General features: G+C 38.7%; 1 protein-coding gene across 1 annotated transcript in view; it reads right to left on the reverse strand.

Annotated features, from left to right (window-relative positions):
• The window catches only part of KIAA1328 (KIAA1328 ortholog), a 208,911-nt gene that overhangs the window by 49,511 nt on the left and 133,720 nt on the right, over window positions 1-25,680 (reverse strand). The window contains exons 7-8 of the mRNA XM_058676791.1: window positions 21,203-21,870; window positions 16,144-16,251 (exon numbers count right to left, since the gene is read on the reverse strand). Coding sequence (XP_058532774.1) covers window positions 16,144-16,251; window positions 21,203-21,870 — 776 coding nt within the window. The remainder of the gene's footprint in view (window positions 1-16,143; window positions 16,252-21,202; window positions 21,871-25,680) is intronic.

Consider the following 25,680-nt stretch of genomic DNA (forward strand, 5'->3'; position numbering starts at 1 on the left):
GTATGATTTGTGACTTTTGGTTGCAAAGATTCCTTTTAATGTTTCCTTAAAATACATTTTTATGGATTTAAAAAAAATTATTTACTTTGATTGGAAACATAAATTTACAGAGAGGAGAGACAGAAAGAAAGATCTTCTGTCCATTGGTTCACTCCCCAAGTGGCCGTAACAGTGGAGCTGAGTGGATCTGAAGCCAGGAGCCAGTACTTCCCTCCAGGTCTTCCACGTGGGTGCAGGGTCCTAAGATCCTGGGTCATCCTTCAGCGCTTTCCCACGGCAAAAGCAGGAAGCTGGATGGGAGGTGGAGCAGCAAGGACACAAATTGGCGCTCATATATAATGCTGGTGCTTGCAGGTGGAGGACTGACCAATTAAGTCATCACCCTGGCCCCCATTTTAATAGTTTTTAGCTTATATATTTAAATTGATGATAAACTGAGTTAATTTTTATATAGTGTATTAGTTAGGAATCAAAGACTTAAAAAATACCTCAATGATTCACTTACTTTGAATCATTTATTTCCCCACTAAATTATGGTGGCATCTCTTAAAAAATTAATTGAACAAAAATGTTTGGGACTTCTGGAATTTCTACTCCACTCTACTAATCTACATATTTACTATGCCATTACTGTACTCTGTTCCTATGATTTTACAATATTTTACAATAATTCTGGAAATTATATAGTGGATTCAAAGTTTATCTTTTTTTCTTTTTTTTAAATTATATTGGCTGCTTCAGGTCCTTTGAATTTCCACCTAAATTTTAGGATGTGCCTCAAGTGACCACAAAAAGCTGCTGGGAATTTGAAATTCCACTGAAGCTAAATGAACCTGGAAGAGAAATAACATCTTAATTACACCTTTTTTCCCACTCATGAACATGATCTTTCTCTCCATTTATTTAGGTTTTCTTTATCTCAGCACTGATTTGTAGTTTTCAGTCTACAGTTCTTATATTGATGGGGAATTTTGCTCCTTAGTATTATATGCTATTTAATTGTAAATATGTATGCTTTTTAAAAATTTTCAACTTCCAACTGTCTATTACTAGTTTATCATTTATTTATTCACCTTGTTTGCTGCAATCTTGTTAAAGCTGGTACTTCTAATAACCTTTTGTAGACTTCTTTCAAAGTCAATTGAACATAAGTGAATTACATATGTGACAATTACAACATATGCGAATTAAAATTTTTATTTCCTTTCAAATGTATAGCCTTTTATTTAATGTTCTTGGTGTTATTCCATTCTCAAGGACTTCTAGTACAACCCTGAACTGAAGATTGAACATTCTTGCCTTGTTTCCTGTCTTCATGGAACGTATTTTAGTGTTTTACCACAAGTTTGGTTTTATGAAAAAATTTTACTTATTTAATTTTATTAGAGACATAGAGACAAAAATCCCTTCTCTGCTGATTCACTGTCCCAATGCCTGCCAGAGCCAGAGTGGAACATGCTGGGTCTCCCAGAATTCAGCCTGCGTCTCTCTCATGAGTGCCAGGGACCCAAGTACTTGAACCATCATTATTACCTGCTGCTTCTAAGTGTGTATCAGTAGAAAGATGAATCAGAAGCAGAGGAGCCAGGACCCAACCCAGGCATTCCCATGGGAGGTGGGCATCCCCAATGGCATTTTCACTGCTGTGTCTAATGCCTGCCCTACAAAATACTTCAACTAATATTTTTTATAGATGCCCACTATGTAGTTGAGGAAGTACACTTCTCTTACTGGTGTACTAAGATACAGTTTCCACTAATGAATGTTGACCATTGTCAAATACTTTCTCTGCATTTTTGAGATGATCTTTTTTTTCTAGTTTGAGATGGTAGAAGTACATGGTTTTCTAGAGATAACCCATCTTACATTCTTAGATAAACCTGCTTAGTTGCAAAATATTACCTTTTTTATATACTGCTGGGCTCAATATTTTGTTAAGGATTTTTGTGTTGACCTTTAAAGAGAATATTGGCAGGTAGTGGCTTATTTTTTATAATGTTTATCACCATAATAGTAGCCTCAAAATGAATTTGAAAGTATTCCATCTGTCTTCAAATTATTCATAAGAGTATGTGTGAAGTGTTATTATACCTTCCTTAAATTTAAATATCTGGTAAAACTTATCAGCAAATCTATCTATGGTTTAAGTTCTCTTTTTTCTTTCTAAAAAGGTTCTATTATTTGAAAGGCAGATTTTGTAGAGAGAGAAAGAGAGACAGGAAAAGAGGCCATCCATCTAGCAGTTCACTCCCCAAGTAGATGCAACAGCCAGAGCTGAACTGGTCTGAAGCTGGAGCCAAGGAGAGCTTCTTTCAGGTTTCCCACATGGGTGCAGGGTACCAAGGCCCTGGGCCATCCTCTGCTGCCTTTCCAGGTCATAAGCAGGGAGCTGTATGGGAAGTGGGGCTGCGGCGACATGAACTGGTCCCCATCTGAGATGTTGGTGCCACAGGGTGGGAATCGGCACTCTCAAAATGGATTTTTCAGAACACAATGGTTCTGCCAAAATTGCCATCCATGCTTGGACTATGGAACACTTTTGTCCCTGTCACAATATTTCTTTTTTTTTTTTAAGATTTATTTACTTTTTATTACAAAGTCAGATATATAGAGAGGAGGAGAGACAGAGAGGAAGATCTTCCGTCCGATGATTCACTCCCCAAGTGACCGCAACGGGCCGGTGCTGTGCCAATCCGAAGCCAGGAACCAGGAACCTCTTCCGGGTCTCCCATGCGGGTGCAGGGTCCCAGTGCTCTGGGTCGTCCTGGACTGTTTTCCCAGGCCATAAGCAGGGAGCTGGATGGGAAGTGGAGCTGCTGGGATTAGAACCGGGACCCACATGGAATCTGGCACGTTCAAGGCAAGGACTTTAGCCGCTAGGCCACGCTGGCGGGCCCATGTCACAGTATTTCATACAGCTCTGCTTTTGATGAAGTTTGCTTGATAAATGCAGTATGGCAACCAACCTGTGCTTATCACAAGGCAGGTGCTTTGAGAACAGTGAAATGATCTTTTTGAAGACCCAATGACAGTTAAAGTGGCAATGCCTTGTAGAATTGGGGAGAGGTTGTCTAGGGTGCTCTAGATCATTGCCCAGTACACAGGAATGTTTTTTCTATAGCTGGGAGTCACAGGTCTAAGAAAAAACAGTGGAAACGGGAATGGATTTACTATTACCCCTAGCAATCTGCTAGCTAAACTTTTGTTCCTTTTCCCAATGACTCTAGGTTCTATTGGGCTAGTTCTTAAAATACAAATGTTTCTATTAGGAGACACAAGCTCCTGTGATTGAAGTTGATGGGAAACAACAACAACCCAATTCAGGTAGGCTTACTAAGTGTAGCTTCTGCAGGAATCAAGGTTTGGATGACTTCAGCAAATTACTATTGACATTGTAGCTATGGCAAAGGGAATATAGAATAAGCAGTGGAAGAGGGTATAAGTATCAGTCAAGGCCAGGGCGCCAGCTGCAGAAATAAGGAGTGTAACTGTCAAAAGTACTTACTATGCTATGAATACGTTACATACGCACTAATCATAGATCATTTTTCTTCAGTTTCTCATCCTGTTGTTAGTATAACATAAGACACACTAAGTTGTCTTCTCATGTCAGTTTTCTGGTTGCAGAGTTTTCATGGAGAAGAGCAAAAATGCATCCTCTTCTGTGGGAAAGAGGTTAGTGCATTTTCACTTGGATGCAAGCTGATTGGTAGAAGTATGGCTTTTCATCCTATTTATATAGAAGCTGAATATGGTTTATTAAGAATTATAAGGGTGCTAACATGACAAGTATGAGTTGTGATGTAGTTATTTACATGTAAATTTGGTTAGGCTTAAGTTCCCAAATACTAATCTAGATGTTACTGTGAAATTATTTTGCAGATGCAGTGAAAGTCTGTGTAATTGTAGGTAATGGGGATGAAGCTGATTTCTTGCAGAGCCTTAAGAGCAAAGCTTTTTTGGGAAAGAAATAAGGAAACCTTGTGTGGTCAGCAGCTCCAGCCTGCTCCCAGTCCAGCCATCCCTGCCTGATGGCCTACCTTATGGATTTCAGACTTGCCTGCCTAGCACTGACACCTGTGTAAGCCAGGTCTTTACAGTACATCTCATAATAGACACTGTCTCTTGATTCTGCTTCTCTGGTTGGTTCTAATACTATACTTCACCATGTTACATGCCATAACAAAGGAAGAAGAGTCTCTTTTCAGCAAGAAGCTTAGAGCTCAGATCAAAGGGTAAAGGATTGAAGCTTACATACACTGAGCACCAAAGGAGAGAAAGCAAAGTAGAAATCAATCTAGTTCACCATAGGAACAATGCGAAAAACAAATCAGTTGGGTTCCCTATAAGATTTTCTCTGTAGGGTTATATAGCACTGTTTCATGTGCAGCAGCAAGTGCTTTTGAGATAGACACCCACCTATATCAAATCATATGACCCAGTCAAGATCACAGCCATATCAGACCTCTTTACAACCAAAGTGTGTGCTTAGAATCTCTTCTTCATAAAACCTTCAGTCTCCTGCTTACCCAGGAAATTTCTATGCACTAACACTTCCATAAATAAAAGAATGCACTTATTAAATTTTTGTGTATGTTCATCTTGTGTGTATTCAGTTGTCCTGAATCCAGAAACTAATCTCCAGTTAGAAAATCAAGCCAAAGCTACTGCTAGTTAAAAATCTTTAATATCATCTACAATTTTTATATTTTTTCAGGGGGAATTTTGGACTTCTGAAAACAAGAATGAAAAAGCTGACTTAATAATCTTCACCTTGCCATAGGTTGATGTGAGGCTTTTGGTAAACATCCATTTTTCTTTAATGCTTAGTCCCTCCTTCTCTTTCTATACAAAATACCCAACATATAAATATTTCTGTTGGAGGAACCACAGAAAAAAATCTTTATCTGTACATATTTTTCAATTAGATCATGATATCCACAAATAGTCCTTTGGGTTCCAGCAAAGATCTGACATGAACAAATGTGCAGTTGTAGGCTTCAGGCTAATCTCTGTTCACTGCCTGTTCCATGTGGTGACAAAAACCAATGTGTCTCAGATTGGAGCAGGTAGGCAGTTGCAGGATTAGCAGTTATTGTCTAAACAGGTAGCACACTGCTCTCCTTCCAAATAAATATGGGAATAAGGCTATCAAAGCAAGCAGACTCAGTGGGAATGAAGCTATCAATTCCCGAATATCATTAATATTTTGGCCAGGAAAACTATTTTCAAAAATAATTGTGTAAGTATATTAATAGCAAAGGTTGAGAATCATGACTACTCTTTTAATTTGCATACAGCAGATAAGGTATAAATGTTTAAATGTTTATGTACTTTATTATCCAGTTGTTTGTATGTAGTCATAAATAGTGGTAACATTTTTCAGGAGTTTTCTCTAATTTGCTTAGATGATGCTCCACCCATACAGATAGCATTCTGACCTCGGGAGAAGACTACACAGTAAGATAATTCAGCACCCCCAAAATGAATGAATTGCCAATGTAGAAAATATCTATAATGAAAAGTGTGATGGTGAATTATCATGAGCCCAGAACATGTAGATATTCTACCTGACCAGCTAATCCTCAGGATACGCTTTGTTCCATATATAAGGGGGATATGCATATTTTCTTTGCTGCATGAGTGCCTTCACTATGCAAAGTACCAAATCATGTAAAAATAATTTGGGAAAACCTTAAGTAGCTTTTCATTTCAGTTTATCAGTTATGATTTTAAAATTAGTGTTTGTAGCAAGGGTAGAACAGTGAAAGCCCAGATACAGAGTGAAGCTCTGGTACTGAAGGCTAGGTGAGATCAAGCTAAGGCATGGAAAAAACAGGTACTGGATGAGTAATATGCTAATTACCCCCTTTACTGGTTAAAAGAAAAAAATACATTCGATTTAATGCATTATAAACTAATTGATAATTTTCAACTTATTGGTTACATATAATTTCTTTATATATTTTTAAATTCTTTATTTTATGACACAGTTTAATAGGTATTGGGGTTTCCCCTGGTTACATATAATTCTATAAAATTATATTATCATTTACCAGGACATAGGTGTTCTGGTTTTTGCTCTTTCTTGTTTTTAACTTTGGATCATTATTATGAACACAGAAAAGGATTCATATCAAGCAAATCCTTTATTTGAAAGGCAGGGATAGAGAGAAACTTTCCATCTGATGGTTTATTCCTCCATTGAGTGCAAAAGCTAGGGCTGGGCTGGTCCTAATGCTGGGATCTGGTTACATACCCTGGTTCTCCCACTGGGTAGTAGGACTCCTACATCAACTGCTGCCTCACCAACTATTCCCTTTCTGCAATCTCTTCCTGTACTAATGTTTAAATCAATCCTATCCATAAAAGTATACTCCTGTAATCAACTTTACCCACATGCACTATTTTTACTTTTCCTCCTGTATCCATGACCGTGCCCTAAGCCACTCACCATTTTTTTACAGTTGCTTTCCTTGCTCTTTTAGACTTAGACACATGAATTTACCATGATGTTTACATTTATCTTCTTTCTCTACATTAGTTTTTCTCAGAAATTCATATTCATTTTCACAGATACAGCCTCAATGCAGATCTGCTTGTAAGATTTGGACCAAATTTTCTACTTATCTACTGGACAGTTCCACATGGAAATTTTACCTGTTTAAAAATTTTTAAAATTTTTTTTATTTCTTTGAAAGGCAAAGAGAGACCCAGAAATAGAACGCTCCCAAATATCTGCAAAAGCTGGGGCTTGGCCAGGCTGAAGCCAATGTCAGCAACGGAGTCACAGTTCACAGTCTCTGTTGGGGTAACAGGGACCTAACTAGTTGAACCACCATCTGCTGTTTCCTGGTGCGCATATTATAAGCAGCTGGAAGTGGAGTTAGCACTTGAACTCCAGCACTTTAAGATGCAGGTGCCTCAACCATTAGGTGAAACACCCATCTCCCTATTTGCTTAATAATCACAAACTGTTAGAGATAGAAGAAACTCTTAGGAGAAAATCCAGATCAATTCACACCTGTAACAGAGCTAAGTTTGGACAAAGCCAGAAGCTAGAATTTCATCTGAGTCTTCCATGTGGGTTGGAGGAATCCAAATATGTGGGCCATCATCTGCTGCCCCAGGCACATTAGCAAGAAGCTAATGTGCACTCTGGTATGGAATGTGATGGCCTAAGCACGCGGTCCTTCCTGCTGCACCGCAGTGTGGCCCTGCATAGCACTTCCACAGCTGCATGACTAATGACAGAAAACACCCGAGCTGACATTCTTGACCCTAAACCAATAGGTCTTTAAAATCAGTCATTTCATCACAAAATCATTTCTTTTTCCTCCTAACCACAGGGATAGCAAACCTCAAACCAATACTTAAATATTTTAAGGATATAACCTAATTTAACTAATTGAATCTTTTTTTTTAAAAGATTATTCATTTTATTACAGCCAGATATACACAGAGGAGGAGAGACAGAGAGGAAGATCTTCCATCCGATGATTCATTCCCCAAGTGAGCCGCAACGGGCCGGTGCACGCCAATCCGAAGCCGGGAACCTGGAACCTCTTCCGGGTCTCCCACACGGGTGCAGGGTCCCAATGCATTGGGCCGTCCTCAACTGCTTTCCCAGGCCACAAGCAGGGAGCTGGATGGGAAGTGGAGCTGCCGGGATCAGAACCGGCGTCCATATGGGATCCCGGGGCGTTCAAGGCGAGGACTTTAGCCGCTAGGCCACGCCTCCGGGCCCTAACTAACTGAATCTTTAGTTGCATTTTCCTTTCTCTTCTGGTCAAACATGCCTCCTGCTGTTCTTTGAGCACCCAGTGGGATTTCCTTCCTTTCCTCAGATTCTCTTTGCGGTTTTTGTCACCTGGAATCCCCTCCTCCTCCCACCCCCTCTCCCCTAAAACACAGTCTGTAGGGTGAGGAGACAGAATAGTACCAGAATGCCCCGGCATTTCAAAATTCTATCCTATGTTTTAGGACTTAAACTCAGATACTAGCTCTTGGAGAAATCTTTCCTTTGTGTTTCTCTGGCAGCCTGTACGCTCTGTATAAAAAAACACCTGTAGACTTCCCCTACTCTGCTGTTAACAGAATTTGCAGCTCCTCAAACATCTATGTGTTAGCTTCCAACATCCATGGAAGCACTGAGTAAGGCTTTCTCTTTTCATAATTTGTATTTAACATAAGTGTTTGCTGAGTTGCTCAGTATTTAATGAAAGTATAGGGGTGGTCAGATTTTTAGGCTTACACACAATTGAAAAGTTGTTAATGAGTTATCTTTGCCTAGCCAATAAGCAAACACCAAACAAACTAACTAGAAAACAGAACAGAGACCTGTAAACAATCAGGTTGCTTGTGGCTTTTTAAGTCATTACCATCTTTCATGTGATAATTATCTTCCAATGGTTTGGCTCAGCTGCGCCCTCGGATTTGTCATTAGGCCTCACAGATTATTTATTTTCACTCTATAGCATTTAGGCAGGAAGGCAGCGTTGTAAGCTCCCTTGCCTGTGATTCTTTCCACAGATAATAGAAAATAAATTGCAATTAGATTTTGGTAATTGTATATAATTAACTCAAAATGAGCTGTTAATTATAAAAAATATGTTTTTCACTTTCTCATTATCTCATTTATTTTAGTTCCAAATTTTTAATGCCTCACTTGAGTAAGTTTAATATTTTAAATACACACAGTATTTTTTAATACCAACATAATTTAAGTTTCCAGATAAACAAAATTTAGCTTAACATTAAATTCTATCTAGGGAGTTCTACTGTTAAAATCAAAGAGCCTGCAAAGGTAGAAAAAGGGTCATTCCCATAACAGTTCTTGACAATATGTTCTAAAACCAGCAGGTGATTGTGCTGCAGTAATTTTACAGAGGCTGCTGAGGGCGGCCCAGTGTGTCCCCAGGGGTCTCACTCTCCCTGGGGTAAAGGCAAACGACTTCATTTCCATAGCCAGCTGAATCAAGGAGACATCACATGCACTTTCTTCTTTTGTCTATTAAAAAACTGAAAGATTACTGAATGAGAATTCTTGGCTTTCCAATGACTGTCAGACTTTGGAAATAGCTGCTATGGCTTTTTCCAATACTTCCAATAATAACATTACAAAAGGTCATCTTATTAGAGGCATGTTGGGATACAATTTAGGGCATGCATGTCTAGATGTCCCAAAACCTTATGGCACTGTTCATGTGTTCAGCTGCAGCAGTAATCTCCAAAGCACTTATTACACCTACTTGACCAGCAGTAAAAGCAACTTTCAAGAACTTCAAGTGGGAGTATGAATTACTGTAATTAAAAAAAATAATTATTTTATGATATAGTTCCATAGAGTTTGGGGTTTCCCTTCTTCTCTCTCCAAATCTATCCCTACACACAGATACTGATTTCCCCTATATTATTACAATAAATAGCCATCTTTTGGTAAAGAAAACTAGCAGGCTCTATTACAAGTGTAAATTATATCAAAATATCCTTCTGTAAAAGTAACCTCTGACAATGGCAACTTCAGTTTTAGGAATTTATCCTAAAGAAACTGAAGTATCAAAACGTAACAACATATGTGTAGTCATACTTCTTATACTGTTGTGTGCAGTGGTAAAAAACACAAAACAATTTGGAATTTCATCAACAGTAGTAGTTCTGGATAAGCTAGGGTAAAAAGGTACTGATCCTGCTTATTATGGATTTATACTAAATAATGAAGAAGAATTCAGTTTAGATGTCTGCTCCACAGGTTTGCCAGTCAGAAGTGTAACACTGATGCCACCAGCTAGCATCCAGGTGTCACAGGCAGGACCATGTTCGTTTCACAAGGATCTAAGCACAGCACTGTTTCCTGATCGCTCAGGTGGCTGGCAGCTTTCCGCTGCTTGCCAGTTCCTTGATGGTTGAGGATTATTATTCCTTGTCTTCTGGAGGTTACTCTCATTCCTTAGCTAACGACCTCCTAATTCTTGAAACCTTTTATTTTAGCTTGACCCAGCTCTGCTTCCAGCTTTTTGATTGTTTCCCATTGTGACAAGAAATATCTTCCATCTGAGATTCTTTATTCTGCCTTAATCATTCTATTATGGAGACTTTCCACTGAATTTTTAATTTGCTCCATTGTGTCCTTCATTGCTAATAATTTTGCTTGATTTTGTTTCAGTGTTGCTATTTTCTGTGTGACATATTCCTTAAACTCCTTGAACTCCCGCATGTTCTTCTTGTTGCTGAATTTTATATCCCCCATTTCTATGATGTATTCCTAAGTTAACTCTGAGGCTAGCAAAGGCTTTTGCTCCTTTGCATGGGAGTCTGCAGTAATACTCATTGTGCCTCTGTCTTTCCTTTTGCTCTTAGTCACTGTACTTCTGGTTAGCAGATTCTTCTGCTTAGGGCAATTTTCTAAGCTATGTCAACCCACAGGTCTACAGTTCAATTTTACTTATTGTGGTTGGCACCAGGTTTTTGTTTGCAGTCACTTGTGCCACTCTCTCCAGCGAATTTCAGGTCTGGGCTCCTGTGTTAGACTTCTAGCACAGTCTTTATAGCCCCAGATCCTGGCTCACCACTTTTCACCTCCTGTGATTCTGTACTGTGGCTGCACCTTTGTATTTATAACCTTTCTCCCACTTCTGGTTCAAGCAGTTCCCAGGTGTCCTAAATAACTAGGTTTTTGGTGGTAATGATCTTGCAGGAATCTGCTGGCCATTAGGCCTGAGGGCCACCTGGACCTATTTTGGCCCATAGGATGCCAAAGTTAGTATTATTTTCCCTGTGGCACCAGTGCAATGACTGAGCTGGAAGTGACTTTGCTCCCAGCTCAGTGCATGCACAGCTCACTGTTGTCCCTCCAATCTCAAAGTCTTTGCCATACTGTACAAAATGGCACCTGACACACCACTGGTGGAGTTCTGGATCTGCTGGCTGTCGGGTCTGGGGGCTACCCAGACTATTTTGGGTGGAACCTGAAGGATGCCCTGTTGGTATATAATGTACTGAGACAGAAATGAGTTTGCTCCTAGTTTAGTAAATGCACAGTCCCATCCCACAGCTTTTGCCTCCCTACACAAAATGGCCCAATGCGACTCTGGTGGGGGTCTGGGGCTGTGAAATCCAGCTTATTCCTGCACAACCTGCTTGAGATCTGCTGCTCTCTCTGCTCCTGATGGTATCAAACAAATCAGCAGGATGGGCAATTCTTTGTCTGGGTTCACCTGATGAGCTCCCAGTGACCTCTCCTTCCCATTTGGCTGCTGGCAGAGCTCTGGCCACCAGTGGAGGCCAGATCACAGCTCGCTGACTGTCACTTGAGTATCTGGTCACTGCAACATCACACTGTTGTCTCCACTGCTTTCCCATGTCTGTCAGTCTCTAGGTGCCCCTCTGCCATTGGTCTGTCCTCTCCTATTTCCTGGAATGTGCCCTCTCCGCTTCTCGTGGCTAATGATTCTCCATCTGTTTAAACATGTCCTTACCCTGTTTCACAATCTTCTCAGCTGTGACCTCCTTCTTCTATCTTTACAGGCAGCTAGCAGGTGGAAGTTTTCACACTTGTAATCTCTCCTTCTATTTTCTTACCTCTGACCCAGTGAGAAAGGTTCAATACTTTTAAGAATTTGTCTGATTAAATTAGGCCCACTCAGATAATTCAAGATAATCTCATATCAACATCTGTTTCTTTGATTGTATTATAAAATCACATTGTCATGTAAGACAACACTTTTGTATAGAGTCCAGGGATTAGAACATAGACATCTTTGAGGTATAATTAGTCTGCTTAACACAGCTCTAGATCTTGATTAAAAAACCCAGCAAGTATTACTAGGTGAAAAAAATAATGTGGTCAGTATGATCTCTACTATATACTATTGCATATCTTTATAAGCATATATTTATAAGAAGGATCCACCTCAGGGTGCTAACATTAACTCAACTAAGGCAGGTAGGGAATGTCGTAGGGAACGAATTAAAGACAACTTATAATTTTTTGATATGTCTTGAAATGTTTAAGCTGTTTTGAAAGTTGAAAGAATTTTAAGATGGAGTATGAAACAAAAATATAGTATAAACATTTATAAACACATATTTATAAACAAATAAGATCTTGAAATCATACACTAAGATTAGACAAGATATGGATATTTTTATTTTATTTTCCTTATGTAGTTTATCAGTATTTTACAATTTTTTGACCATCAGAGCACATGAAATTATACTGAGATAGTATTATTTTTTATAGCCCCGAGGAACAATGATCTTTCCAATTGCTAGTTGTTGAATTTTTTATTTAGTGGAGGGTTGAGCTTGTGATTAAAACATAAACTGAAAATGTGTCATTACAAAAATTAAGAGAAAAAAACAAGAAAGGAACGATGGTGGGAGGAAGGGCGAGAGGTTGAGACGCATCATTATGTTATTAAAGATTTATAGATGAAACAAGTCAAATATTTTCCTTTTAAGGAAATAACAATGAAAAGGAGGTATAGATAAATATGAATAGAATTAATAATAATATTTAACTTAGAACAAATGTAATAAAAATTCTTATGTGAACAATAAAAGAAATCCAATGACTTAGAAATAAAAAATATGGACATACATAGTCAGGCAATGAATATTCTGCAAAGAAGAAACACAAACGGGTGATAAACACGTAGGAAAATGTTCTCCCTAATTGAATACTGAGTAACTACAGATTATAACAAGATTTTCTTTTCACATATTAATTTGCCAAATATTACTTAATTTTTAAGTTCACACTGAAGAGTGAATTTACACGTATTGGGATTTAGATATTACTTTGTGAGGGTCCCCAAAGGTGCTCAAATTAAAGACTTGGTAAGATAAGGCTATGAATATATTTCATTTTAAGGCTAACTTACAGGCATGGTGCCCAGGGTGATGCTACTAGGAGGCTGTGGAATCTTTAGGAGGCAGGACCTGGGGAGGACTGTCCTCACACCATGGTGGGTGTGCACTAAGAAGGCAACTCTCTCGAAGCCTGTTGAGATCTTGTTGAGGGTCATTCATAAAGCCTCAGTTTGGGCCTAGCCACTATCTCTGTTTCTTGCCTTGCCCTGGGATATTTCCTGCACTTGTCCACAACCATTGCCTTCCACTACATTTGGAAGGTAGCTATGCTCACCACTATACTACCAACACCTTCCACTGCATTTGAACTTGTACTTTTCTGGAAAATAAAATATCTCCATTTTTTATACAGTACATGGTGTCAGATATTTCATTTATAGCAACAAGAAAATGGACTAACACATATATTATGTGATATCTTCTTTCTGTGCTAAATTGGACATTTTTGAATACTACAGAAAGTAATACATAAAAACTAAAGTTGTTAATTCAGTTGTGCATAGCATCTATGGCCTTCTTATGAATGTTTTGAGGTAGATATATTGAGAAAACACAAGACAGGCAATCAATTGTATGCATACAGATGTGTTACTAGAGAGAAGAGGAGATAGAGAGGGATTACAAGAGAGAAGAGGGAAGGAGGTCACCTGAGGGAGGGCAGGAAGCAGGGGGCAAAGAGGAAGAGAAAACAGTTATCTGCGAGATGGTGCTATAGCAGCACTATTCATAGTAAAAAAAAAAATCAATACTTAATGACTGTGTATGTCTGCTATTCAGAAATAAGGATACAAACACTGAAAGAAACAGATAAGAGTAGAAACATTTATAACAGTCAAACTGCTTGTTGGAGGAGGAATACAAGCAAGATGTCCAAATAGCAGAAATATCTATTTGAATAATTATATAGGCAAGAAAATACATTTACCAGTGCAAATGGAACAGGTAAGATATTACAGCAAAGTTGTAGCACAGAAATAAAAGACACATTGTAGATGGTAGGAAGGACAGTTTTACATCAAGTCATTTTCCCTTCCCATCTATAGGCAGCACAGAATGGGCAGAGATGCCCTCTCTGTATTGGAAGAGGAGGAAAGTAAGTGTTGAACTTCACTTCAAATCCCAACACTGGGCTTGCTCCAGTCAAAATCAGTGCTAGACAGGTCCCTAAGACTCTGTTTTCACACCTACCGGGAGCTAATGAGATCTAGACTTCAGGCCGGCCTGGTGGATTCAGTCTTCAGGTACATACTACCATCAAGTTGATTTCAGTGTCTCTATGCTCCAGACAGGTCCCAGTATCATGCAGTTCCTGGTACTGGGATGATTCTAGCAGTCCTAGGCTTGGTGCTGACCCAGTATCAGGACAGTCCCTACAGGGTCAGCACACCACATTCCCAGGTTCCATGTCTTTCCCAGCACCAGACCAGATCCTGAAGCCAGCGCCTATGTGCCCAGCTTTTAGACAGGCTGCTGTGAAAACAGTCCCTATGCTCTCCCAGTGCTGATAGCCAATGTGGCCCTAGGCTCCAGGCTTGTAACAGGTTCTAGACAAGCAGAGAGCAAGGACAGTCCACACAGCTTTAAGCATTCAGCTCAATGACAAACTGGTCCTGACAACCTCAACTTCCAGACTTGCTGCTCTGGCCACATTTTCTGGTATGTTTAAGGATTTGGTCCATTTCAGCACAGCCCAGAACTAGGATGACCCCAAAGACTCATGACACAGGTTAGCTACTGTAGATCCAGACTGAAGGCCAGAAAACTATATAATTAATCTTTAGGTTTGCACTTACAAGCCCAAGCTCTGGGCCTGATCACATGGACCAAGACTCTAGGGCAGTCTGATGGCTCTAGGCACCAGGTCAGTTCCCATGATCCTAGGCTCCAGATCAATGCCCTCAGACCAGGCTCTACACCTGCCTCACACCTAGGTTGCCCCTAGGCTCCGGTAGCCCCAGCATCAAGGCTCAAACCAGTGCTAGGTCAGCCCTGATGGACTAGGACTCCAGGCCAAGAGACTCAAACAGCTTAAGCAGTCATTTCTACTGCCACCTATTTGAGGGAGAAAGAATGAGGTTGAGTTCAGTGAAACTGCTTGTTTGTTATCAAAAGGAAGTCAACTTTGTTTATAGCAAATACCTGAATTCCAGAGTCATTCACAAGGGCCAAAATAATAGGAAAATACGACCAATACCAATACTCAAGAGAAAAACTAATCAATAGAGGTAAAACCCAAGGTGACCAAGTGTCGGAATGAGCATATAAACTCTTTAAAGGAGTTTTTAATACCTATATGTAACCGGAAATTCCAGAACCAAAACATACAGAAACTTAAAGTCACCTTGGGTCTTTGTATAGTACAAACAACAGAGGAGCTGATGAACATGGGGCAGATCAACAGAAATTGTACAGTATGAAGAATGAAAACTATTTTTAAAAGTTAACATTGCCAAGGACCTGTGGGGCATATCTGTAATTTTAATATAAGAAGATTTCAAAAATGTTCGTGGGAAAATGGAATTAAGAAAAGCTTATTTCTCTGCAGATAAGTTTGGAAGTACATGCAATAGTTTTTTCATAATAAGCACTTTCCTACAACTTTTTTGAGGCTCCTCATATGTGTGAAACCAAAGTCCTAAAAGTGAAGAAAATAAAGAAAAAAGGTTTCAAATGAATAGTGGCCTCAAATTCCTCAAATTTCTAGAAGAGAAAATTCTTAAATACTGTGTTGGGGATGTGAGTTGGTTAGCTTTTATAGAAAACAATTTTGCAATGTGATTTAAGAGTCTTAAAAAGATTCATGTCTTTTAAACTGTAATTTCATTTACAGGAATCTATGCCAAGGAAATAAAATTTAAAAATGTATTTAAAGAAATGTTCTTTAAGGCATAATTTACAATAGCAAAACCCTATATAATACAGTAGCCTGACAACAAATATTTACACATATGAGCTCTGCATTGAATGGCATGCTAAGCCTTTGACTATAATATAAATTAAAAATGTTATCTTAAAAATAAAACATTCAGTTGAAAAAATATTTAGGCATAGTTGGCTAAATAGTGCACAGCAGGAAAGCTGAATGATTTTCACTTTCTTTTTCAGTTTTTTTCTGTATTTTCAAAAATTTCCCAACAAGAACATTTTTACTCATATAGTCAGAAAGCTATACAAGTATCTATCTACCAACACATATGTGTATACTTTATCAAGTACATCCTATTTCTATGTTTTTTACTATTGCTGCCTTCATTTAGCCTTCAGGCTTACCTGGTTCCACAGTCATTCCCAGTCAGGTCCAGACTGAGTTCTTGGGGTTTGGTAGGCTGTTTGTCAGCAACCAGCCCTCTCGACTGAAACACAGCTTGAGTTCTTAACCTATAAGAACAAATTTAGAGAACTTCTAACCCTCCAGAGCGTGATGAACTAAATGGTAACCCTTGAAAACCAAGCTCTTGGGTCCAGTATGATAACTCAGTGGCTAAATCCTTGTCTTGCAACCACCAGAATCCCATATAAGTGCTGGTTTGTATGACTGCTCCACTTCCAATCCAGCTCCCTGCTAGAAGCCTGAGAAAGCAGTAAAATAAAAAAACCATGCTGTTGCAGCTTGATCTACAATGATTTTCAAACTAAAACCCAACATGTCAAAAATAATTGGCAAATGAAATATACTCATTACCAGGAAAGTATATTTTCAGTATGAGAGTAAAAATGAGCATTTAAAAAATATATCATTTTTGAAAAAGATTTATTTATTTTTATTGGGAAGGCAGATCTACAGAGAGAAGAAGAGACAGAAAGATCCTCTATCCACTGGTTTACTCACCAAGTGGTTGCAATGGCCGGAGCTGAGCAGATCCAAAGCCAGGAGCCAGGAGCTTCTCCTGGGTCTTTCCTGTGGGTGCAGGGTTCCAAGGCTTTGGTTCATCCTCTACTGCTTTCCCAGGCCACAAGCAGAGAGCTGGATGGGAAGTGGAGCAGCTGGCACACAAACTTGTGCACATACGGAATTCCAGTTCATGCAAGGTGAAGATTTAGCCACTAGGTCATTGTACTGGGCCTGGGAATATTTTTAAACTCTAAGTGTATCAATCCTGTCCAACATGTACATGGGAATGCCTCCTTCTCATACTGACATTTTAAATGAACTGGAACTATAACTCACTGACCAATATATTTTCCCTGACTCAAAAATAAACTTTCTTCAAAGTGAAAGATGTTTTTTAGAACAATGTTAACTTAGCTCCACAATCATACATGTACTGAGGAGGGAAGGCTGTTTCAGAAACTAACACAAGTTTCTTTGTTTTGTTTTGTTTTTAACCAGGAGTATTGGTGTTAATCAACTGTACCAAATACAAGGCACTATCTATGCTCTTGGTATTATACATACATATATGAACATATGCATGTATGTATTAAACCACTCCTTTCTGGTTATCTGTAACAGTATGTTCTTAAGCTACCAATGATGATATTTTCATCATTGTCAAAAAATATAATAATTGCAGTTTGCTATTTTCAGTGATGCACAGATGTGGATTAGCTACCTTCAGGAAATTACAGTTTAAGACTAATATTTGGAAGTAACACACTGGTAGGTAGGTAAATGTCAATGCAAAATGTTAAAATCAGGAAATTAAATGTCAATGCAAAATGTTAAAATCAGGCAATTTTGAGAAAAGAGTGTAAAAACAACAGTAATAGTGACAGTCAGAACAGCCTCTGGAGCAGCACTAGAATTGATGGAGGGGTGCATTCCATATAAATCACTGCATTAATTCTCATACTCTTTGGATTACGTTTACCATCTGCATCTACAAGAGACTAAAGGGAGGTACAGGCACATGCACATATTTTTAATTGATATAAATACCATTTTTATCTAAGGTACAGAGTAGACAAATTAAATTATATTCTAAAAGTAACAAAGTTAAATAATTATAATTAGCCTTGATTTTATTCATTATATACACAACACTACCTTGTTTCCAAAATGGGTTTAAGGTGATTTCTTCATAAACAGTATTCTAAATAAATCCTCTCTGATCAATTTGGAGAGAGCTCACAAAGATAATACTCTGTTGAAATCTCTTATTGACCATCATGTAATATCAGAGAGATAAAATGAGTCATTAACCACAATTTAAGTACATGTTAATGCCATGCTAAATTAAGTGACAAGCTTATTCCCAAATTCTAAACTTCTGTAACAATTCTGTACTACACACTTGATCTTCAAATACAGAACGTCTTCCCAGCAATTCTCCTAAACATCCAAAGCATCACAATGGTTTGTTCATGACAGATTTCAATTCATAAGTGAATTGAAGTGAAATTCCTTGGGCCATTAAGTGTCAAGTTCAGTAAGAATACATAAATGCTCAAATTATATATAAAGAGTAAGATTGTGTAGAATATGCTGAGGTATAAGATCAGGTACTCTACATTACTATGGGTAGAACTGAGGGCTCATAAAATATTTTCTGAAATGAGGAATACAAAACTGTTACACATTGTAAATCAAACAATAAGGTGTTGCTGCTTGCAATGCTGACATTACATATGGATTAAATTTTACATCCTGCTTGATCAACTTCCAATCCAACTGCCTGCTAATAGCATGGAAAAAGCAGCAGAAGATGGTCCAAGTCTTTGGGATTCTGCCCCCCATGTAGGCGATAAGGAGGAAGCTACTGGCTCCGCCTTCAGGCTGACACAGTGTTGGCCAAGCGTGGTCACCTGGGGAGTGAACCAGCAGATAGAGATATTCTTCCCTCTCCTGCCATCCCTCCACCCCAAATTTCAAAAACAAATCCCCCCCCAAGATTCTGTTAAGATACTGAAAAAAATGAACTACATACCAGGAGGAAAGACATAGAATTCACATATCTGACAGAGGACTCCTGTTTAGAATATGTGCAAAATTTTTGAAGCTCAGGAGTGAAAAAATGCTGACAATCCAGTTAGACTATAGACAAAAGATACTAAAGAGACAATTTGGCCAAAGAGGAAAACAAGCATTGTCCAGTATCACTAATCATCAGAGTAAAGCATATTACAGGTACAACAAATCATTAGAAATTATTAAGAGATGTAACACAAAAATTAGTGGCTATACCATGTGCTGTTAGGGATGTAGAGTATCCAGATCTTTCATACACTGCTGGTGAGAATGTCTTATAAACTAAGTATAGTATAAGTTAAATGTGATTTAGCAATCACAGTCCTAAACTTCCATTAATGGAAATGAAAACCTTAGTTCACAATTTATACATACAAAATTGCTCAGAAGCTCTCTTTTCAAGGCTAGGATGACAAAGAGAACAATATAGACTTTATCATCATTATGCAACAATATTTGAATATATAATGCTGTGCAAATGAACATGATTGATTATTCTAAAATTATCCATTCTCTCCTGATAAACTATGCCTTCTTCAAAGGAAAGACCATGTTTGATTAATTTTTTTTTAAATTGTAAGCACCTAGAGCCATTTATCACATCTCATAAGCATCTGATAAATGCTTATTTATTTATTTATTTTTTAAAGATTTATTCAGTTTATTACAAAGTCAGATATACACAGAGGAGGAGAGACAGAGGAAGATCTTCCATCCGATGATTCATTCCCCAAGTGCGCCACAATAGGCCGGTGCTGTGCCATTCCGAAGCCGGGAACCTGGAACCTCTTCCAGGTCTCCCACACGGGTGCAGGGTCCCAATGCACTGGGCCGTCCTCAACTGCCTTCCCAGGCCACAAGCAGGGAGCTGGATGGGAGGTGGAATGCCGGGATTAGAACCAGCGCCCATATGGGATCCCGGGGCGTTCAAGGCGAGGACTTTAGCCGCTAGGCCACGCCGCCGGGCCCGATAAATGTCTATTAAGTCAACTTCTCAGAATAGTCTTTGGGATTAATTGAAGAATTTGAGACAGTGGTCACAACAATGAAGCAATAACAGCTCAGCCTTTGGTAACAATTTTGTTGTAAGAGTCGTCATTTCCACTTTCTTTTAAAAGCCTCCAGGGCCAGTGTTATGATGTGGTGCGATAAGCTACCACCGGGGATGCTGGATCCCACATCAGAGCACTGGCTGATCCAGCTCCTTGCCAATGAGTCCGGGCAACACTGTAAGATGGGCCAAGTACTTGGGTCCATGCACCCACATTGGAGATGGTAATGAATTCTTGGAGCCTGGCTTCAGCCTGATGCAGCCCTGACCATTACGTCAGTGAGTCAACAGAGATGATCTCTAAATCTTCTTCCTTCCACCACCTTATTACTCTTTCAAATAAATAAAATAAATATTAAAAAATAAGCTTCAAGGTTTCAACAGATAGGATTGTCTAACTATGAAGCAAGTGATTTTTTTGATTCCAAAAAAAGAAGGTGTACACTGAGGGAACAATGTCAAGATGGAAATATAAAAATATTGTAATTCTAAAAATATTGGGCAGAAAGTGTAAGTCAAAGACAATTACTCCCAAGAAACCGTAGAAAATAAGTGAACACCATTATTATGTATATGTGGGATGCATGTCCCTAATAGGAATGTGTACAAATGTGGAACAGCAAGTTTGCTAAGGAAAAATGATATGGTATATGAGCACTTTCCTATGGCAACTTGCACTCTATCATTCTGTTAAAGATACAAACACCATTATTTTACTGGATTGTAAATATAGTTGTGTTTGCTTTATTAATTTTTCTTGAATAAGACAGCAAACTTTATGACTCTGCATGCAAAACTATATAATATCAAAATAGTAATTTTCCTTTTCATTGTCCTTGGGGGAAAATTGTTAAGAGAAGAATGATCTCAATGTGGATAAGTTTATAAGACTTGGTTATTAGACAGGTTATGTTTCATCATCAGGAAAGATTGAATTTAGAAGTGTCCCATCACTTGTTACATTTTATAAAGGTGGCTAGACATAAATATGGAATGATGAAACCTTTTCACATTCTGATTCCACAACCCCAAATCTCAAGCTCTTACTTAATGCCTAAGTATTCAATGACATCAAACAGAAAAAAGCATGTACTATCACTTTTAAATGTTTTCTTTGGAATCCAATAAGAATTACACTGGACATCTGGAAGCAGACATTTTAAGCTAACATTCTGGAAAACATGACAATCTTTCAAGTCTCCCGTACAAGGGAGAGAAGTACTTCATAGGAATATGGATTGGTATGCACCTACGGCAAGCCAAGATTATGGGAAACCTCTGTTCTTCCATACCTCTCTAGTAACACACATGTCAGTTTTACAGTGTGTTCTCCAAGCCACAAACAGGGCTAAAATAACAGGGACACTCACCAGTTGTAATCGAGCCGAGACTGATGGAGCTGCTGCTGTTTGAGGAGCAGCTTTGTCTCCTGTCGAGCCAGCAGCTGCTGGAGGCGCTCCTTTTCAATCTCCAGCTCCATTTTCTGAAGCATCAGTTGGTGTCTTCTATCTTCTGAGAGCTGCTTTTTGACATCAGACTCGCTGGGCTGTAGTGCCCCTCTGCCATGCATCAGAGATGTCCAAGAAAGTCCACAATAACCACATGATTCCTGATGTGTCTTGGGATATTGAGAGCACATATTTGTAAAATGACTGTCATGAACGTGGTCTATATTTTCAGGAAGTCTCTGATTACAACACTGACGAGATGCAGCATCTTTAAGGTGTGGACATTCCTTCAGCCTTAGTTCTTCTGGTGGAACTTTCTCTTTTGGGCCTGCATCCACTGGTTTTCTCCCTGGGGATTCATGATTACATGTTCTGGTTTCTGGTGGCATCCTGTCTGGACTGTCTTTGGGATGATGAATTGGTTTCAAAGGATTATTCCTAAACTCCAACAGGGATTCTGAGGCTGAAGACTGGTTTGTAGACCTGGGTCTTTGCTTGCTTTGACAGCAGGTCTGTGGTTTGGCTACACTCAGGTAGGAACCATCCAGTTCCAAAGATGAAGTTCGGAGAGTGCTTTTCTTATTGGCTCTCTGAAAAGAAATCACAGGGTCACTTGTTAAGTTAGAATGTAATGAAATAGGGATTCCTTTTGGCTTTTCAGAACTCAGTAATACATGGGTACCAAAAAAAGCTGTTGTGTAATTCTTGAATATTCAACAATAACATTCAGACAGACAGACATGTACCATAAACCTACATTCATTTTCAGTGATCTACATTTCAGTAAATCTATAAAATCGACGAGACAAAGTTTTGCTACATGCTGCTTCAGCAAGATTTTTGTTGATTTTCAGATTGCAAATAATGAGGGTTCCATAAAAGCAGGACAAGTAAAGGTTAATGCCTTAAAATATTTACTTTTGGATAGTTAAAAATTCACTCAGCAACCTTAAATACTATGATTATCCATTATTTAAGATGAAATTTGATATAAAATTTTTACTGTACACTGTAATAGCAGGTTACTGCTACAAATTTTTAAAAATGATTTATTTTATTGTAAAGTCAGATATACAGAGAGGAGGAGAGACAGGGAGGAAGATCTTCCATCTGCTGATTCACTCCCCAAGTGACCACAATGGCTGTAGCTGTGCTGATCCGAAGCCAGGAGCCTGGAGCCTCTTCTGGGTCTCCCACGTGGGTGCAGGGTCTCAAGGTTTTGGCCTGTCCTCGACTGCTTTCCCAGGCCACAAGCAGAGAGCTGGATGGGAAGCAGGGCCACCGGGATTAGAACCAGCACCCACATGGGATCCTGGAGTGTTCAAGGCAAGGACTTACGCTGCTAGGCCACTACGCCAGGCCCACTGCTGTAAATTTAATGAGTTTTTAAAAATGATCTTTTGAGAACACAGATGAAAACCAACTATTTCCAACCAAATATAATGTTAATGACAAGTAGCTATTTAAATACAAAACACACTTAGTTTCTGTGCCTTTTTTTTCAGTTAAGTTATTCAAGTGACTACAAGCTGAAAGAATGTGGGCAGAAACAAGGCAGCTGTAAACTGTCTCAAGCAATAGCAAGTGAGCTTTTCCCACATTTTAGCCTAAGACTTTTCTATCAACAAGAGCAAACACTTAGTCTATAATCAATGCTTTTCAGACTTTCAGTGTCTCTCAGAGTCATCCGGAGGGCTTGTTGAACAAGAAGCTCTGCTATCACCCCAGAGAGTCGACCACTGTCTGGAGCAGAGCAGGGAATTTGCATTCCTAACAAGTTCCCAGGTGATGCTGACATTGCTGGTCCGAGACTACACTTTGAAAACCACTGGTCTATATCATGGAACATCTCCATCTGCCTCACTATCAACCTTGGCCTTGAAAAGCTGAATTTAATACTTAGCTCTGAATTTCTTTGATGCCGTACAATATTCCTCATGTTTCAGAAACTGGGCAATTTCCAGGTTGTTGTTCAACTGTAAATATTCTTGCTTAATGCAAACATTCTTTGTGTTACAGATGAGCAGCTTGCTCATGAAGGTAAACAGTTGACCAAAAAAATTACAAAAGAAATTACTATGGAAGAAAGAATCATAATCCACTAGGTAGATGAAGCAGGATGGCCACCTCATAGTTTTCTATTGTTGTTATACTACTATAAAGTTAGTGTCTGAAAACAGCACAAGTTTATTATTCTCTTACAGTTATGGAATAAGGACATTAGAAAGTTCCTTCAGGCTACTAAACTCAAACTGTTAGCGAGGCTGAGTCTTTTGGGAAATTTTAAGGTTATAGTTTTTGTTTCAACATTTTCAAAGTAAATGCTAATTTATAAATAGTTTAAATGAATATCAAGAGACACAGAATAATGAATGTTGAAATCCAAGTAGAAGGAGGAAAACTCCCTAATTTATCGTGTAGTCTCTAAATATGCTGAGCTGATGAGTAAGATGTGTCAACAGAGATACATAGCAGTATCATGTTTCCTAACTTCCAATAAAAAAAGCTTTTACAGTGACTCTTGAAGTTTTGAGCTAAAGCAATGTTCAGTGAGTTAATTTAAATGAGATTGAGCCACAAGAAGGCAGAAAATTTGATCCTCTGCAAAGAGGAGGTGCAATCCTTTATATTGAGCAGGTGACAAGCTACAGAAAATGAAAGTCATTGACAAAATTTCCAATAAACTACCTCATAAAATTAATATTATTTTACACCTAACGGGAAACACTAGTCCACATTAATCTCTTCTGCTCTGAACTTATATAGTGCTTAGTATCAACACAAATATTTAACATTTGTCATGTTCCTTTGCATGGTAAAATATCTTTTTTATATAATTACTACACTTCAAAAATTACAGCTTAATTTGTAAAAGATCCAAAAACTTAGTTATTTTTATAACATTAACTATCCCAATTCATGAATTATCACATAATGACTAAAACCATGTATGCCTTATCAAATATTCTCATTTTTGCTCTTAAATTATTTCCATTTTACACAAGTATATATTTCACATTTCTTCATATGGTACTTACTACATAATTCATAGCTGTCAAATATTTGGAATATTCCTCAATTTTGAGATGCAATGAAACCAACTTATTTTGATATATGTTTTGCTCACAGAGAACATCACTTTGTCAATTAGCCACTGGGTGACTGCATATGTGTGGTAGGCAGAATTCCATGATGGTTCCCAAGATTCCTATACTTCAACTGGATACATCCTACAATACCTTCTCCTCTTGAGCATGGGTAGGACCTGTGGATGTTATATCATATGGGAAGAGACTTTTTAGATCTAACTAAAATTCCTAATCAGTTGACTTTAACAAAAAGGGTGATTATCTGGGGTGGCCTTGACCTAATCAAGTAAGCCCTTTAAGAAAAGTCTGCTTTACCTCCAAGCACTTTGACAAGATCACAAATTCTCTTGTTGGTCCTAAAGAAATAAACTTCTATGGTGTGGATGGACCAGTGGAGGGAGTCATATGGCAAGGCCTTCAGGAGCTGTAGGTAGTCTCCAGTCAATAGCTAATAAGAAAATGGGACATCCATCATGCAAACAAAGAAACTAACTTCTGATAACACCTGTGTGAGCATGAAAAAGAACCTTGAGTTCCGTACCATTGCAGCATTGCTAAAACCTTGAGCAGAAATGACCTGGGAAACACAGTAGAAGATCATCCAAGTGTTTGGGTCCCTGCCATCCACATAGGAGACCTGCATGAAGCTTCTGGCTCCTGGCTTTTGCCCTGGAACTTGTGGCCATCTCGGGAGTGAACCAGCAGATGTCAGACCTGTTTCAGCTTCTCTTTCTCCCTCCACCTTTCTCTCCCTCTAACTCTTTCAAATAAATAAAAAAATAAGCATTCAAATATTTATTTATTTTTATTGGAAAGTCAGATATACAGAGAGGAGGAGAAACAGAGAAGATCTTCCATCTACTGATCCCACCTCCCAAGTGGCCACAATGTCCAGAGCTGAGCTGATTTGAAGCCAGGAGCCAGAAGCTTCCTTCCTCCAGGTCTCCCATGTGGGTTCAGAGTTCCAAGGCTTTGGGCTGTCCTTGACTGCTTTCCCAGGCCACAAGCAAGGAGCTGGATGGGAATCCTGGGATTAGAACCGGTGCCCAGATGGGATCCTGGGCGTTCAGGGCGAGGACTTTAGTTGCTAGGCTACCACGCTGGGTCCAAATTAATATTTACTAATTTTTAAAAACCTAAGCAGAGAAACCGACCAAGCTTTGCCTATACTTCTGACACACAGAAAAGGTGAGTTAATAACCGTATTGTTTTAAACTGCTAAGATGTGGTAATTAATTACACAACAATGGAAAACTAATGAAAGACATGTTCAATTTGTCTAAATGTTAACTTCCTTATCAATAATGTGGG

The sequence above is a fragment of the Ochotona princeps genome, chromosome 18 (genome assembly GCF_030435755.1).
Source record: "Ochotona princeps isolate mOchPri1 chromosome 18, mOchPri1.hap1, whole genome shotgun sequence".
Lineage (NCBI taxonomy): Eukaryota > Metazoa > Chordata > Mammalia > Lagomorpha > Ochotonidae > Ochotona > Ochotona princeps.